Source organism: Fomitiporia mediterranea (genome assembly GCF_000271605.1).
Source record: "Fomitiporia mediterranea MF3/22 unplaced genomic scaffold FOMMEscaffold_10, whole genome shotgun sequence".
Classification (NCBI taxonomy): Eukaryota; Fungi; Basidiomycota; class Agaricomycetes; order Hymenochaetales; family Hymenochaetaceae; genus Fomitiporia; species Fomitiporia mediterranea.
Window position 1 is genome coordinate 454738 of NW_006760395.1, and position 16444 is coordinate 471181.

Sequence of the window (16444 nt, forward strand, 5' to 3'; positions counted from 1 at the left end):
ACAATCAAGACACCGAGTAGAGATCGCCCTTTGGCCAATACAATACGCTGCACGAGACATAAATGAGGTACACATCTTTATTAACTCTCCAACCTATCGATCTCACTCAAGGAACCGAGGGAGGCGATACACAGATACCGGATACATATACCTACACGAGTCTACTCCCTCGGAATCGATTTACCTTCTATAGGATATGAGAATTTAAGAATGTATAAGCATGATGTACAGATGATGTGTAGATTGTGGAAGAAAGGAAGTCCTTGTACTTGTATTTTACCGTTTTACCGCATTTCGTTCGTTTGCCCTGCCGCGAGGCAAGGCGAGTGAAAGCAGGATAGAGACTTTGGCGCTCTCCCCTGAATTGCCACTTGCGACGAATGGACAAATGGAGCAATACCATCCAGTACATTATCAAATACTGTAGTATTGATAAATTCATTTTGAGTTCAGTTTAATCGACAAAGACAATTTACCCGTACGATTAAATTTTTCGTTTGTTTGTCGAGATCAGGCACGACGGAACTCTCGACCCTCTTTGTTCTGGGATAGTAAGATTCGAAATTCGCTTCTGACAAATAACGTATAAAGAAAGAAAATAACATAGGAAATAATTTCTCGGATCTTGAAGTAGGCCAATTCAGGCGTTTCAAGGTGTGGCTCGAGTGCAGCAGAGGTTATTTAGAGCGCCAGCAAAGAAGCCTACTAGAACTCGTCATGTTGATGGAATAATGACGGTAGGACAGCAAAGCATCTCGATACCCGTCGCGTTGTGAAACCGTAAAGTATAACATCGAAGAAAGAAAGAAAGAACATAACATACAGTAAAAAAGTTGTCGGATCTTGACAATCAGCGAGGCGTCTCCGTCGGGAAGGCTAACTCAGGCGTTTCAGGGTGCTTCAAGCACAGCAGATGATACCCACAGCGCCAGTGAAGAAGTCACTCATAATTAGAATCCACCAACACAGAGAAGTCTGATTGAGAAATGCGGTGGATGCACAGCGTTAAGACAGCGAAGCACCTGGAGACCTGACGATCGTAACTTATAAAAAACTTGTAAAGAGGGTGCCAGTAAGGAGCACCCGCAGTATGTTTCGCCGAGGAAAGGTCCAAAATTTTTGCAGAATTGCAAGGGGAAAGAGTCCTTCTGTGATGACCACCAATCCGGGGCTGGTATCGGAAGTATTGAGAGTCAGAGAGGAGAAAGCGCGAAAGAGAGCCAGCATACTAGAATATCACTAATCAGAATATTACCTTCGAGTCATCAAATCCATTGCTCCTTCGAAATGAAGCCAGAACAGGAAAAGATTTCCCGACCAGCGCCTCAAACCGAGACGAAGGAACGAAAAAAAAAGCCCTTGTTGTTCGAAGTCCGAATCATCTATAAATAGTAAACACATCACATACTGTAGATGAAATATTGGTATAGAACTTTCGAAGCGCCGACGGCGGCGTGACTGCGGTCGCGGCTCTCCGCAAAGCGCCAGCATTAGAAATTCAGAACCAGTATCAAGAACCGTTTCAGTCATTTGAGATGCAGACGCTAGCGTTAGAATCCTGCGACACCTGTTGTCTCGTTTAAATTAAATAATGGAAACAATACTTAGATAGCTTGGGAAGAGTATATCAAAGCGGAAAGAGGGCGGGCAGCAGTTCATATTCCACTGTAATAACTGACAGTAAATAAATCGAAGAAGCAAACACAAGCACTCCAACATCCAAACCTCTTGTCCTTTCAATTAATAGAATAACCAAAAAAACAACGCTTAGCTTAGGGAGAAGACACAACAACTTCAAATCGGAAACAGGTCGGCCGGCAGTTGCTCCTGTCGCAGTGTGGTTGCATACATAGTACAGTACTTTGATGATCTGCGGGGCCAGAGCGCACGCGCCCAGTTACGGGAAGATCCCAAATATTAACGCTTCAGACAATGGGATGGCGAACGGAGGATAGCGCTGACAATGACAATGACGATCACAATACCACTGACACGGATGATCGATAAGTGCTAGGGAGACGACAAGAAGAAGAAGATCGAGTAAACAAGGAAGGAAGTAAGAAGAGAGGACATCAGAAGCATCATCAAGTCAAGGTGAGGAGGGATCAAGAGGCCGAGCTTTGCTTCCTTCCTTCCCCAAGAATAAGGAAGATCCGATTCCGCTCGTTGGCTCGAAACAACAACCAACAAAACAGCCACTGCACATTGTAGTAATTCTTCACACACTCCGAAGTTTCGAGTCAGAATGAGATCAATGGATGCATGTTAGAGAGTTGGAAGAAGTAACAAGCATAGCAGTAGAGGGTAATTGTGCAGTGCTTGATCAGGCAAGACGACAAAAAGGACAAACGTGAGCTTCCATCTCAGGACGAAGCCACGCGTCTCAAAGATCAAGAGCACGGAAGTGCAGACAGGCAGGCACAAGTCGTAGATGATTGAAATAGGAACACAGAGGGGACGAGGCGCCGGGTGAATGACCCTCGACGCAGTGCACGCGAGGCGTGGAGAAGATGGAGAAGGAAGAAATAAGGCAGGGCTTGTATTTTTGCAGTGGAGGGGCAGCGTGAGAGAGGAAGGCCGAGTATAAAGCACATCGCGACAAGCCACGCCGGTTATTGTGCTCCCTCGAAGGTCACTACTTTTTGTTCTTTCGAGGTAAAAGGACGGCACGGCAATGCAGGGACGCCCCAGCTAGTCTCACCTTCATCTCCATCTTCCTTGCTTTGCACATAATCCTCAACTTTCTGTAGCTAAAGTCTACATTCCAACTCAATCTCATCCTCCAAAAATTCCAAACGCCTTCTCCTTCGCTCCGTATGTCCCGTTCCATTTCATTCCCCATTGTCTTGTTCCATAATTGTTGACACCAAACATGTCTAGTGTACTACATTAGCTTCACGCATTCACGACCAGTAAATGTCCAGCACCGTCGACTACTTTAACGCCAAACCGTCTGCTCCTGCTGAAGCCGTCAACACTCGACACCGCTCTGCATCTGTTTCTGCACACCACGCTACTCCTGAGCTCGATAATTCGAATTCGCATTCAAACGTACACGTTTCTGTCAGCGTCTCGCTGTCTGAGTCGCTCGCATCCATTTCTGCTTGGGCTTCTCAGATCGTGCCAGGCTCTCCGCCGTCCGCACCTTCTCCACGTCGATCCTCGTTTTGCAACGTTTCACCCAAGACTTCCCGTCGCAGCACTATCAGCGCGACGTTCTTGAACTTCTGGGACTCTCCTTCCCCGCAGCCACAGACTCCCGCCCCGAAGCCCGTCTCTCCTGCCGATCTCTTAGCACACGGCTATACAAGCATCTTCGTCCATCTCCCTTCTCTCCGTCGGGGCTCTGATTACTCCGACTCTCCACCAGACTCGCCGACTCCGGTTCGTAAGACTGAGAACGCTCCACTACCGTTGCCTAGGCCGCAGCCTCGCCCACGTACAAAATCGCTAACTGCCGAGAATAAAAAAGAGAAGCCAGGCACTGCAACTCGTCTCCGCTCTCTTTCATTCAAAGCGAAGAAATCCAAGCCTTCAGAGGTGATGCCAGGATTTAACGTACCACCCATGCCTGCTCTCCCTACCTACAAATCTTCAGGTCGCCCAACCTCACCGCGCTCAAAGAAACCCAAGTCAACGCCGCAGTCACGTTACGGAGCCATTCTCGGGCCCGGAAATGGCACCGGAGCATTGCCATTGGCTCAAGAAGTCGCATTGGCCCAGATGCTCGATGGTGGAAGTCTTGATGCGAATGTGAAAAGAGTAACAGAGCGTCATGCGCGGGCCACCGGTGCTCACAGCAAAACATCGGTACGTGATGAGGTCTACAAGGGTGATAGGAAGGACAGGAGGCCGATCGAGAAGCGTGATGCACTGGAACGAGAGGGAAAGGTAGGCGGTGGTGTCACTGGGATCTACCGCGACCAGAACGGTGGGCTATGGTGGGACGAAGATGAGTCGCTTGAGCTTACAGGCCTACTGCCGTCATCGGACGTGCAAACGCAAACTCACCATGGACAAATGCCACTCGGCAACTCAAGTGTACACAACCAGGAGAAGGAGAAGCGCAGAGGACTCCTTCCACGTCTCATGACTTCGGCCAAACCACCTCCCACCACATCTCTCCCTGCACCTCCTAGCTGGGTACCGTTGCACTCCCCGTCAGCAGCTAAGCCGGGAAGGAAAGGAAGTGCTTCCGATGCGAGCACGGACGGTGAAGATCTAGATTTGGATCCAGCATACGCTGTACGGCCGCGCGACTCTTCCACACTCTTCCCGGCAGGCTACTCGATGAGCGCAGAGAGGGAACGACATCTCCGAAGAGCGCCGCGCGGTATTGAAGCATTTGGCGTCTCTCCCCTTGACTCGAGTTCGTCCTCGTCTCACAGTGGTCCTCGGGAGAGACGGGAGAGGAAACGACCAGCTCCCCTCACTCTGCCCTTGCCGCTCCCTACTCCTCATGCACCGGCGACTGCTTCCACAGCAACGGCGAGGACAAGTTCACGTCCAAATACAGCACAGGCACCGCCGCCGCTTCCGACATCGGGCGTCCTCATTGGAGGACCGACTCGCGAGGAGAGAGAAGGACGACAGGAGTTCTTCGCTTCCACGTTCGCACCCGCTCCATACCCTACATCCGCACGTCCTGCACACACAGCACACGCATCTCCTCAACCGCAGCAGAACCCACAGACGAAGCCCAAAGCCGCACGCCGCACTTCACTTTCTCTTGGCCTTTCATCTTTCGGCATTGGTGCAGGTAGCAAACACGGACGGCGTGCCAGTGTTGCCAGCGCATCGCCCACCTCGCCCATTACGCGTATTCAAGCAAACGCATACCCTGGCTCGTATGCAAACGGATCACAGGTTGCACTTTCAAAGACATACTCTCGACCTGGGACTGCACAGGGTGTTGAGAAAGTGCTGAAGACGAAAGCGAGTCGGTCGCGGCTGGCAGGACTCTTCAAGCGTGGTTGATTGGGTCATCCTTTTCCACGGCCACGGTCAACGATTGCATCTTTTCGTTTTCTTTTTACTCTCTCCGAATTTATAAATCAGCACAACCATGTCTATACATACACACAACACACATACAGTATCGGCACTATCAATGTCTCGTCGTTTGTTTGCATGAATGTAGCACTATCCATTGCTATCTCCGTCTCTGCGGTTCTTTGCATTTTTTAACACGATCTGGTCATCTAATTCTTGATTGTCTTATTTTCGTCTTCCTTGTCGTCTATTTCAAGCTGCTATGTCTCGTATGCCGTATGCCGTTAATGCGATGCCTATACACACTTTGAAGCTCGTCCGTTTGTGATTCTTGTCAGAGTCCTCCTAGCCTGATTTGGTAAAGATGGCCATATAAGGAAAGTAAGATTGATAGCTGAACAAACATGTAGTCCGTAAGTTTCATAACTGACTAGAGCCCTACCAACCCAAATATATGCACATAAAGATACCAAGGAAATAATACGAACACAAGAGGGTTTGTGACATTCTACTACATCTTGGTCACTTCTTGTCCGGGGACCCCGGTTGGTGAATACTGCGGTGGTGCGTCCGAGCTCTCTACATCCGTACCGAGTTGATGTTCTCGTAGTCGTCCAAGCTCGTTTAGGATATAATTGACCTGACCATGCAGCATATCCACGTTCACAGGAGCATTCGACTCGCCAGCGGTTGAAGGTGGAACTATCGAAGATGGTGCAGGCGGGTGGGTTTGCTCTGCCTCTGAGGGTATCAGGCAATATGAAGTGTCAGCGGAGAATGTGGTGTTTTGGGGCGATCTACGCGTGCTTTGCTGGGCGGTGTCGGAAAGGGAAAGCATTTGTGTTTGAGAACCAGACGAGGCCTGTCCGACGTGGTTGGACCCGAGCATAAATGGCCTGGGTGAGGGGATTGTATCAGAATTTGAGTCCACAACGAAAGTCGGATCTCTCGGCTTTCGAGCCCGTCGTCTGCGAGGGAAGAAGACCAGAAAGCCCAAGAGACTCGAAGCGGTGACAACTCCAACAACGGCGCCCACGATGGCGCCAGTGTGTGAATTGTTGCTCGACGAGGTAGAGGTTGCAGATGCCGGGTTCGTAGAGCCAGTCGAAGACGCTGCAGCTGAAGTCGTAGTAGTCGAGTTGTCCACGACACTACTCAACATCATTTCTTTCGTTCAACCAAACTTTCCAAATAGGATAGTCGGAAAAGATAACTTACGAATAGATAATATAATCGAACAGAATATTCGTTTGTTGTGTCGGAGACATCGACACTAAGAGGCTGTGGCTCGTGTTCTCAAGGCCCATCTTGATGAACACAGGTACGTTGTACTGAAAGCTCTGGAGTGCCGGGTTTGGCGTATGTGCGAATGTACCAGCAGTCTCTCCATCAAGCTGGAAGCTGACATTGGTTGGGTCGGTATCATTGGATGTGTTCGGTAGGATGAAATACACATAGACGGCTGAGCCTGGATAAATTAGATACATCACGGGTTTATCATACAGTGAGGTGGCCAAGAAAATAGATAAACCCACCAACAAAAGTGGCAGAAAAAGAGCGAGGTTTATCAGGTGTAGACGTCGCATCATGCCATGTCCCTCCAACTGCCTGTGCTGGATCAGGACAGAGAACACAAGCTTTGTTTTCTGCGCCTTGTAGCCAGAAGTCCGTACTACCGCTTGGGAAGTATGTTGGCAGAGCTTTAGTGACAGCGTCCCCCGTCTGGTCGTCGATGGTCACATTGTGAATCTGCTGTGCTGAACCTTTTGATAAATAAGTAGACAAAAGAACGAATATGACTCTCTGGACGCAGGACAGTGTTGCCTTTTCCATGAGCGTTTATTTGGTCAGGTTGTGAATGAAAATGAGGGGGAAAGAGAAAGACGGCGAAGGACGGAAGAGAAGAGCCTGACCACATGGCAACAGAGCGTCAAACAATGCTGGATTGATTTCCATTGAACGAATCGCGGATGGGCGTTAATCAACTCGGCGGTGCGAATTGGATATTTGATTCAATGATCTGTTGTCAGTGACAGTAATGATACTGTAGTACTACTAGTAATTGAGGGAGTGACGAAGTGCTTCTGCCCCATCACGTTACATAATAACCATCTAAGTGCCCGAAAATGTTCTCACGGTTACTCTTATGAGAACTTTTCTACTTTCAAAGACCGAGCTTGTCATATTACTGATGAACTCGCTCCGACATCACTCAATCATTGTTCTATTGCTGACCTTACTGTTTTAATCAGCTGATGGGATGTTGGAGGTTATGGGCGCATGCGAGGGCGTATCACTATAAGACTGTCTCTGCGCTGGACGCATCCCGCCTCAGCGCCAATCTCAGATCACGAAATCGACCAAGCAACCTGAAGAAATTTCACTATGAGCAATAGCCCTGTATCCGGAAAACATGTCGATGAGGCTGATAGATATGCCCTCCCAAGGAACGAGGTGGAACGAGCAAGGTGACTTGGGCAGAGGACAATTTTGTTTGACATCTGATGACGGGCTTAATCTAGGCTCGATAGCCAACACGCCCGCTTGACGGAAATTCTCGGCGGGCGACTCATCCTAGACGATAGTGTCCAACTTAAGCCTGGAGATCGAGTTCTAGACTCTGGAACTGGCGCAGGTAATTCATATTTAGTTGAACAGCACGGCAGATAACAACATGCTCCTCGTGTCCTCAGCTTCTTGGATCATTGATCTTTCAAACCACATTCCAAAGACTGTCGGGCTTATCGGTATCGATATCTCCACGGCGATGTTTCCAAAGGATCTTCCAAGCAATGTAAACCTTATGGAAATGTCCTCCACGAGCCTTCCCGCGGAATGGTCCAATTCATTCACACTCGTTAGCCAACGGCTGTTAATGTCTGCATTCACTGCTTCCCTTTGGAGAACGGCCCTTGCGGAACTGATTCGAGTACTCAAACCTGGGGGAACTATCCAGCTGATGGAATCCGGGAAATACGATTCGTTGCACATATCGCCCAAGAACCTTACAGCACTCAAGAAGGCAACAGACATAGCACTCGCTATTTCAAATCTTCGAGGAGTACTTAGCATAGCATGTGTAGAGGAGCTCCCTACTATGCTTTCCGAAGTTGGGTTTTCGGAGGTGCAGATCCAGAACTTCCGTTCTCCACTCGGCGAACAGTGGGGTGATCTTGGAGCTATGAATTCAAGGAACTTCGAGGTTCTCTTGCGTGGATTCGGGGCTATGCTAATGGCGGAGGGTGGACTTGGAGTTTGTCAATCACAAGCAGAAGTTGATGAAACGATTGAACTTGCAAAGAAAGAGTGGGATGGAACGCCGGGAGTGTTTATCCATTTTGCCGTTTTCACCGCAAGAAAGCCTTTGTAACAAGTACAGAGGTCGGCAGCATCCCTGGGTCGTCTATTCTTCATTACTTTCTCCTGATTAACTGTAGTATAGTGTGATTGATCCTTGTTAGACTTTATGCAATGCAGGAGCCGACCTATTTAAACACCTGCCTCCTTTCTTATCGTGTTAACATCTTTCCGGTGCGGCGTTTGTAGGAAACGGATGCTTCCATGCCTTTCAATGTGCCTGACGCTTCTATATGTCAAAAAGTATCCAAGTGTGAGAGACAAGCAAGAGCGATGTTACTCGTTGAAGAAATTTGACCATTGAGAAAACGGACTAATAGCTAGCAGGTACCGAATAACGCCTCGAACTGGGTAAATAGGTACCAGCATCGTGGTCTTTTGAGCCGCCGAAACGTACAGTTGTCCCCAAATCCAGCCAGATAAGTCCTGGGCTAACGTCCTCCTGGGCGCGAGGTCGAGCATGTAACACTTCTGCTGGATCAGGGATTCCCATCAAATGAGTGCGAGAGAGAGGGTCGGAATTCGGTATTAATACTGAGTGCATGCTTGCGTAGTCCATTCGACTCCTCCGGAAAGCAGAACTTGAGAACCCACGGTAAACCGGGCAGCGCAACAGAGTATTGTCTATCCAGGCTAGCCATGGGAGATTTCATCAATGGAGAAGATACCAAGGAGGATTTCTACGTCTTGCCAAGGAGCGAAGTTGAGCGAGAAAGGTAGCCCAGTCCTATTCAACGCCTTCCCCGACTCCGCTCATGATGGATTTGACTTTCCCCTAGACTCGGAGGCCAGCATGCCCATTTGACAGAAGTAATTTGTGGACGCCTAATAATCGACAAAGTTATTCAATTTAACCCAGGAGATCGAGTCTTAGACTGCGGAGTAGGAGCAGGTCAGTAATAAAAGACCCCCTCCCCTCACCTTATTAAAGAAGACTTAAATGAAATACATTCAGGATCATGGATACTTTCTCTATCGAAAGAAGTCCCCGATTCAGTCGAGCTGGTAGGCATTGACATCTCACCATCGATGTTTCCGAAGGAGGTCCCCGGTAATGTCAAACTCCATGTGGTATCGTCTATGGATATGCCAGCAGAATGGACGAACACATTCACTCTCGTACATCAACGCCTACTCGTCGCTGCATTCACGGCTGAGCAATGGAGCAAGGACTTGGCAGAAATGTTTCGCGTACTCAAACCTGGAGGCACAATACAGCTTATGGAGATATGCAACTACGGATCTCTGCATGTACCGCTGGAAAAATTGCCTGCAACGAAGAAAGTGGATGAGCTAATCATTGCTACATTGAACCACAAAAACCTGCTTGGAAAGGCATGCGGACGCGCCCTACCCAGAATGCTGGAGGAGACTGGTTTCTCCGATGTACAGGTCGAGGATCACCAACTGCCCCTCGGGAAGCAATGGGGTGAAATCGGTATTAGGGGTACGAGGCTCCGTGACGTGCTTCTACACGGGTTTGGCAAAACGTTATTGGCGGAGGGTGGACTTGGTTTATTCAAATCGCAGGCGGAAATTGACGAGGCAATCGGAAAAGCCAAGAAAGAATGGGATGACACGCCAGGTGTATTTGTATATTTCCACTGCATCACGGCTAAGAAACTCTAGCGTATCTAAAATACTGCAAATTGGGAGCAAGTACTCCGGGATACATCATGTTTAATACATTAAACTCAGCTTGACTGTCTGCACTTGTTCGTCCCGACTGCCCAAATTGCTGCAACACCGTGACAGGTGGAAGAGCCAGCAATCATTTTCCCTTCGAGAGTGTGAAACGGCGGATTTGTGTCCTTTTTGAGACACTAGCACTGACTCTGATAAAGAAAAGTGGCACGGTAGATTTTCATGACCAGAAATTGTAGGGCTCCCCAACATAACAAAGGAGGTGAGTTACTCGGAATATATGTTAACAAGATTGCTGATGGCGGAGGGGAGAGCTCGATATCAAGGCCCAAAGACATGTTTGTGTCCTTCTAAAGGGTGCACCTGCACAGAAGAGTTTCGATCCTGTGATGAGGGCAAGAACAATGCAGATAGTCGGGAAAGGTGTGTGATGGCGTGAAGCCGCGTCAGGGTTCTGCTGAATGCTGGGATTGCCGGAGCTAACCGATGCCAGTAATGCTTACACCACATGGTTTAAAAGGAAATAGTGAATAGTCAATACTCTGCTAAGAAACAAACTAGAAGGACAAAGGCAAGGTATAATGTTATACCTTACTAACATTCCTGACTAATATTACAAAAAAGTCTTAAGTATTATACTTACTTATAATCTTATATATTTTATATATTTTATAAAATTTGTCTAATTACTCATAATCTTCCTAAAGGGTTAAGTAAGGAAAGTACAATGTTAAATAAGTAAGAAAAAATACTCTTAAAACTTGGCAATTTCTAATATAATTTTATAAATTGTTAAGTTATATAAGTGATTATAATATACTTCCTAAATTACAAGGTTAAGACATACTTATTAATTTGTGACAGTATAATATCTGCTTATAATGCTTACAAGTCATTACAAGTGTTTAAATAGCTTGCTTTTACTTACTATACAATTTTATATTAAATAATTAATCAAATATAATTATATTTAAATTATAGAATACAAAAATAGTAAATAATTGTAAGCTTAGTAGCTTACTACATGTGAAAGGCTACTAAAGGATAGTACCTCAATTTGGTAACATGTACTTATATAAAGTGTAGAGTATAGATTACTGATTAGTGATTATACTAGCCTTTTAGTATAATAGTTAACATTGTTACACTAGTGTTGACAAGCATTACATAATCATTGATCAAGGTTGGTAGTTCAATTCCTAGGGTGGGTTGAACAGGTCCAGCTTAAGACTCTACTAGAAATGGTAACTCTTAGGGCCTTATATAAGGAAGACTCATACTATAAAGTTTAGAAAGTGTAGAGAGGTGTAAGCTTAGTAGCTTACTACATGTAAAAGGCTACTAAAGGATAGTACCTTAATTTGGTAACATGTACTTATATAGAGTACAGGGTATGAATCACTGATTAGTAATTATACTGGCCTTTTAGTGTAATAGTTGACATTACTACACTAGTGTTGACAAGTATTATAATAATACACTATTTCTACAGTCCTAACCCTTACACTACTAGCTGCCTCTGTCTCATTCTTCTACAAGTAGGATTTGTGTTAGAAAAGGATGAACACATTCTCAGACTGTTTGACATAGTCTTTGTCACTATGTTTTGGTTATTACTTAGTACTTACAAGTTGAATTACAAGTGTGTATAAATTAAGGTTGAGTAGGTTGTAGAGATTAAGGTTGTGTCTGTGAGACAAGCTTAGAGTAATTAGCAAGTAGTAATAAGAGAGAAAAGATGAACACACTACAACAGTGTGTAGTAAGTGTGAGTCACCTGGATTAGAAATCCAGAGTGTTGAATAAGCTAATTTGGACTGTAGGGGAAAGTATGTCTGTACAAGTGTGTTACATATTTTAACTATAATATAATATATAATTAGAAGTGTAGTAAACTCAGTAATAGTTGTAGATGACTTTAGAGGTGTATCTCTAGAACATTCTGGCTTGAAGGGAGAGAATAAAGTAAGTAGTATAGACAGACTTGGCTTAGGAGAGGTGAGTAGTAGCTACTACTTCTGTTATTCAAAATAGTGTTATAGACAGTACTAGGGAATATAAATGTACACAGTGTAGGCTCATTAAGGGTAACATTAAGTATAGGATGGTAGGTAGGGAAGGAGTGTATAGAGGGTTAGAGAGAGGATTGTACCTAAGGAGTAGTCATACATAGACATTGTTGTAAGTGTATACTCACTAATTGTTACTTGTACTACTGAGTAGGAAGAAGTATACAAATGTATGGAATTATTAGAGAAGTTGTTCAGTATTGGTTAACAATACAGATGTATGAATACAAATGAATAAAAGAAGGCAAGCATAATAAAAAGAAGGGTAATGAAGGAAAGGTAATGTAAGAGGCAGAGTAAGGAGTAGGAGGGATGAAAGGGAGACAAGAAGTTAGGATGAGAGGGATGAGCAACTATTGTACAAGTTATTATAAAGTAGACTGGCTACTTACACTTTATACTTAAGGACTGTGTAGTTAGCTCAGCTATGTTGTTACAGGACCTAAGGCTTAGTACAGGTATTGTAGTAGTAGATTAGAGAGACAAATCCAGCAACCTTTATTACCTAGGTGGTTACAGACAGTGTGCCTGCTGGAGAATGCTTGTAGACAGAGGACTAGACTGGAGAGAACAAAAGAGACAACATAGTGTTAGGGGAAGAGGGTTGGGGAGATGATAGAAGTAGGAGGAAAAGGAGTAACAAGAGCAAGTGTATTATTATATGCTCCCAATCTTTAGTATTCAATTATGTAAGCACTTTGATATATAGTTTAATAGAAAACTAAATTATATTATAAGCCTAACAGGGTGATTATTAACAATATTAATATATATAATTGTATATTATTGTACTAAAAGTATTGTAATTAACTTACAAGTACAATGTATTACTTTTATGACTATTATAATTAATCAACTATTGTTACAAATAACTTATAATATAATTTTAACAGATTACAATAAGAGTTGAGTACTTGTACCTCACATGTAATGTTGTAATAATACTATTAGTAAGCTTACTTACTCTAAAACATGTTTGTAGTTTAATAGAAACTTTGTATATTTCTTACATTTATATACAATCATTATAATTACATTATAAGTAAAATATAAGTGTTATTTTAGAATGTAATGCTTATGAAATCATTTTATTAGATTACTTTTGCTATTATTAAATACATTTGTTGCGACTTTTTCGTGATGGACATTGTTCACCTTACAGGCTTGATATCCAACATGGATTCTTCACAGAGGTGGTCGGTCGGCGGCTAATCCTCGACCAAGATGTTAATCTCGGACCAGGAGATAGAGTTTTAGATTCTGGGACAGGCACGGGTATATATCATTCTGACTATCGACATATGAATGGTACTCAGTCAAGTATACAGGTGCGTGGATCATTGCTTTGTCGGAGCAGGTTCCAAAGACTGTCGAATTGATAGGGACTGACATCTCGTCGTCTATGTTCCAAGACCAGGTTCCAGATAACGTCCATCTCCTCGAGACTTCGTCAACGGACCTTCCTCGCGAATGGACCGACACTTTCAGCTTAATCAACCAACGCTTGCTCCTTGCAGCACTTACCATTCCACTAAGCACTTTGGCGATCCGTGCTTTCTGAGTTGTTCCGAGTTCTTAAGCCTGGTGGAGTTATCCAGCTCATGGAAGCCAGGGAATTTGGTCTAACCAATGAAGAAAGTCCAATTGCCACCAGCAGAATAGCGATGGACATTGCCATTGCTGCTGTAAGTAAACGAGATCTACTCGGCTTTCGTAGTGGTCTGGTGCTGCCGGGGATGCTAAAAGAGGCTGGATTCTCTGATATACGATGCAAAGTTTATAAGGCACCACTTGGTAAGAGTTGGGTGAGATCAGGGTGGCAGGTGTGAAGTGCATTGAAGGCGCTTTACGCGCATTTGGGAAGGTTTTGATCGCTGAAGGAGGTCTCGGGCTGTATGACACACAATCGGAAGTTGACCGAGTGATCGATCGAACAACGGAGGAATGGAACGAAACCTCTGGAGTGTTCATTGATTTCTACACAATTACGGCCAGAAAGTACTCGTAGAGATACAAAGGGAATTACGTATCTTGTGTATGCCGTCAAGCGCATGTAATGAATCTCACGAGTTTGGAGGAAGTTGCTGTGAAGCCACTCGTTCCGTGATATTAAGTTCCCGCTTCCAATACGTTCTCTATGCTTTCAATTTGGAACGCCCTGTAAGTGGAATTCAATATTCTACTTGAAATGAAAAATTTCGAGAGGCAAATGATAGTGCTGAAACAATCCAGATAATGACGATAGGCCATCATATACCTCTGGCACTTTAATCTGGACGCCAGGTAGTCGATGAGCTTCTTGTATTGCTGAACAGAATTTGGAATGCCAGTAGTTAATAAAACTTAATAACAGTCTTGTTCCTACTACGTACAGGTAAGGTAAGAAGATAACGAGCTACCTTGCTTCATTTTCTTGACCAGTAAGCAACTCAGAAATATTCTCCTGAATCTGACAGCATATAGAGCATCTGACATGTTATACACTCTATTAAAGAGCAAAACTGTTAAAGTTTCATCGGGTGTCACCATTATATGCATACACATCATTGTAATAGGGCAGGCAGGATTGACAAAGGGTTAATTTTTTCCCCTTTGTGCTGCGCTGCGAATAGTGTACAAACATTGATGCTTCTGGGTCAGACTCGTCAGAGCAAAGAAACGTCAAGCATCTGATGGGAAAATACTGAGATAAACTTGGGGATGATTGAACGAATGCACGAGGCGAAACACGGTTGAAAGTAAATCAGAGCCTTTTCTGCTCACTTCCACTCTGATCGGATAGAGCATCCCTATCATGGATTGCTAATATTTCGAGAAATGCAAACAAAAATGAAAGGGTGGATCAATTTGGGACGGACACTATTGGACGTATATCTCAATCCTGAACACTGTGGCGTGCTGGTCCAACAGTGTCGCTGTGATCACTGCCAGCACAACTGTGTGTCATTATTCACGGTCCACAGTCCCGAACTTCAGTACTGAGCTATTATAGTGCATATTTCAACGGATAATCATGACTGTCTGCTGCCAGCATGAGCTCTAATATTGTTGCCCTACTGTACTAGTTTGTTCGTTACATCAGCTAATCGAAATGATAGTATAGTTCACTGTCCTTAATGATTAGTAGTTACAACTAAATATGTGTCGTTATAATCGTGTATCTTTTTTTACTAGTTGTAAAGTGGACTGTAAAGTGTATTTTATGATAATAACGGCTGATTTGAGCCACTACTGTCTTTTAAGTATTAGTTTGTGGTCAATAAGAGCTCATGCAACTTTTGAAAAGAACCTTTTCTAATCAAATTGCCTAGAATGTTAAATCATATACTATTTTTACAATAGAGGCATTTGTATATATATATATATTGCTTTCCACATTGCTTTTTAAATGGAGGAATTAAGGAAAACATATCTGCTACTATGCTAGAAATAGTCAGAGTCTTTTGTAGTATTAAATATCAGCTTTCCAAAAATCAACATGAAGTAATGTTATACATTTATGCATATGTTTGCTATTTCTATTATGGCAATTTGTGAAATGCAGAATTTGTGTCCTGAACAGAGTTTGAAGTGTATGTGCCAAACAATGTGCAGTCCTACAGCTGTATTATGCTGTCCTCTTCTCAAATCACTCAGCAGCAGCATTATTCATCAGCTACAACGATCCCTCTCTAATAATCACAATTCTACTCAAGTATAAGTATTTTAAATACTGTTTAGAGAGTACACGAAATTTAACTAAAATAACTTTTTATATATGTAGTTTAGCTAAATTTTAATTACTATTGACAGGTACCTTCTTGATGTATCTCTCAGAACAGTATGTGCTGGTGATCTTAGTAGTGCCCAAATGAATGAACGTTATTCACAAGTGGCAGCTGTCCAACTTTGTTAGACGCTGGGAAGCACTGTAATACAAGACAGAAATGACCAGTCTTGTACCGTTTTCATATCATACTTCAACCATTCCTTGTTCGAAAGGCATCTAGAACCTCTCGACTCATACCATTCAAAATTTCAAGTACTTCTACAGGTTCGGATCGTGAGCTGGCAGCGTGCTTAAGCGTTTGCCTCATTGGAAATAGTTGGAGGCGCTCGGTTATGTCTTTATGAATCGGGAAAGGCGCGCAAATGTGGGATGTTCTTCGTTTGTTATAAATTTAAACTTGAGGTATAAAATTGAGGTCGGGTTAACATCCTCATCCCAAGTTTCTGCAGTTACTCAACCAACATGAAGTTCCTCAGTCTCTTGTCACTCGCGATCCTTTCTTCTTCTTCTGCCATAGCACAGCTCACCCCTCCCATATTTTACCCACCTGACGGAACCTATTACATTTACAATGTCCAGTACAAACGAGTCTTTGATGACTTTGGGTTTGCCG

The 16444-nt window shown here is 44.2% G+C and overlaps 5 protein-coding genes across 5 annotated transcripts; 4 read left to right on the forward strand and 1 right to left on the reverse strand.

The window, feature by feature from the left end:
- The first annotated feature begins 2651 nt into the window (after nucleotides 1-2651).
- On the forward strand, nucleotides 2652-5301 carry FOMMEDRAFT_142507 (uncharacterized protein). The gene is made up of 2 exons (XM_007269418.1): nucleotides 2652-2814; nucleotides 2881-5301. The coding sequence occupies exon 2, from the start codon at nucleotides 2917-2919 to the stop codon at nucleotides 4975-4977; it is 2061 nt and encodes a 686-aa protein (XP_007269480.1). The 5' UTR covers nucleotides 2652-2814; nucleotides 2881-2916; the 3' UTR covers nucleotides 4978-5301.
- A 905-nt stretch (nucleotides 5302-6206) lies between these two features.
- FOMMEDRAFT_92687 (uncharacterized protein) lies at nucleotides 6207-6825 on the reverse strand (the record flags this gene model as incomplete). The annotated part of the gene is made up of 2 exons (XM_007269419.1): nucleotides 6207-6460; nucleotides 6528-6825. 2 exons carry the CDS (start codon nucleotides 6823-6825, stop codon nucleotides 6207-6209), a joined length of 552 nt encoding a protein of 183 aa, XP_007269481.1.
- A 517-nt stretch (nucleotides 6826-7342) lies between these two features.
- On the forward strand, nucleotides 7343-8362 carry FOMMEDRAFT_112346 (S-adenosyl-L-methionine-dependent methyltransferase; the record flags this gene model as incomplete). Its single annotated transcript, XM_007269420.1, has 3 exons — nucleotides 7343-7460; nucleotides 7515-7627; nucleotides 7686-8362. The coding sequence occupies exons 1-3, from the start codon at nucleotides 7378-7380 to the stop codon at nucleotides 8360-8362; spliced, it is 873 nt and encodes a 290-aa protein (XP_007269482.1). The 5' UTR covers nucleotides 7343-7377.
- A 764-nt stretch (nucleotides 8363-9126) lies between these two features.
- FOMMEDRAFT_53200 (uncharacterized protein) lies at nucleotides 9127-9972 on the forward strand (the record flags this gene model as incomplete). Its single annotated transcript, XM_007269421.1, has 2 exons — nucleotides 9127-9241; nucleotides 9305-9972. Coding segments are annotated over 2 exons (783 nt in total), but the record flags the coding sequence as incomplete, so codon positions are not given.
- A 3691-nt stretch (nucleotides 9973-13663) lies between these two features.
- FOMMEDRAFT_159603 (uncharacterized protein) lies at nucleotides 13664-14070 on the forward strand (the record flags this gene model as incomplete). The annotated part of the gene is made up of 2 exons (XM_007269422.1): nucleotides 13664-13856; nucleotides 13904-14070. 2 exons carry the CDS (start codon nucleotides 13664-13666, stop codon nucleotides 14068-14070), a joined length of 360 nt encoding a protein of 119 aa, XP_007269484.1.
- Between the last annotated feature and the right edge of the window lie 2374 nt (nucleotides 14071-16444).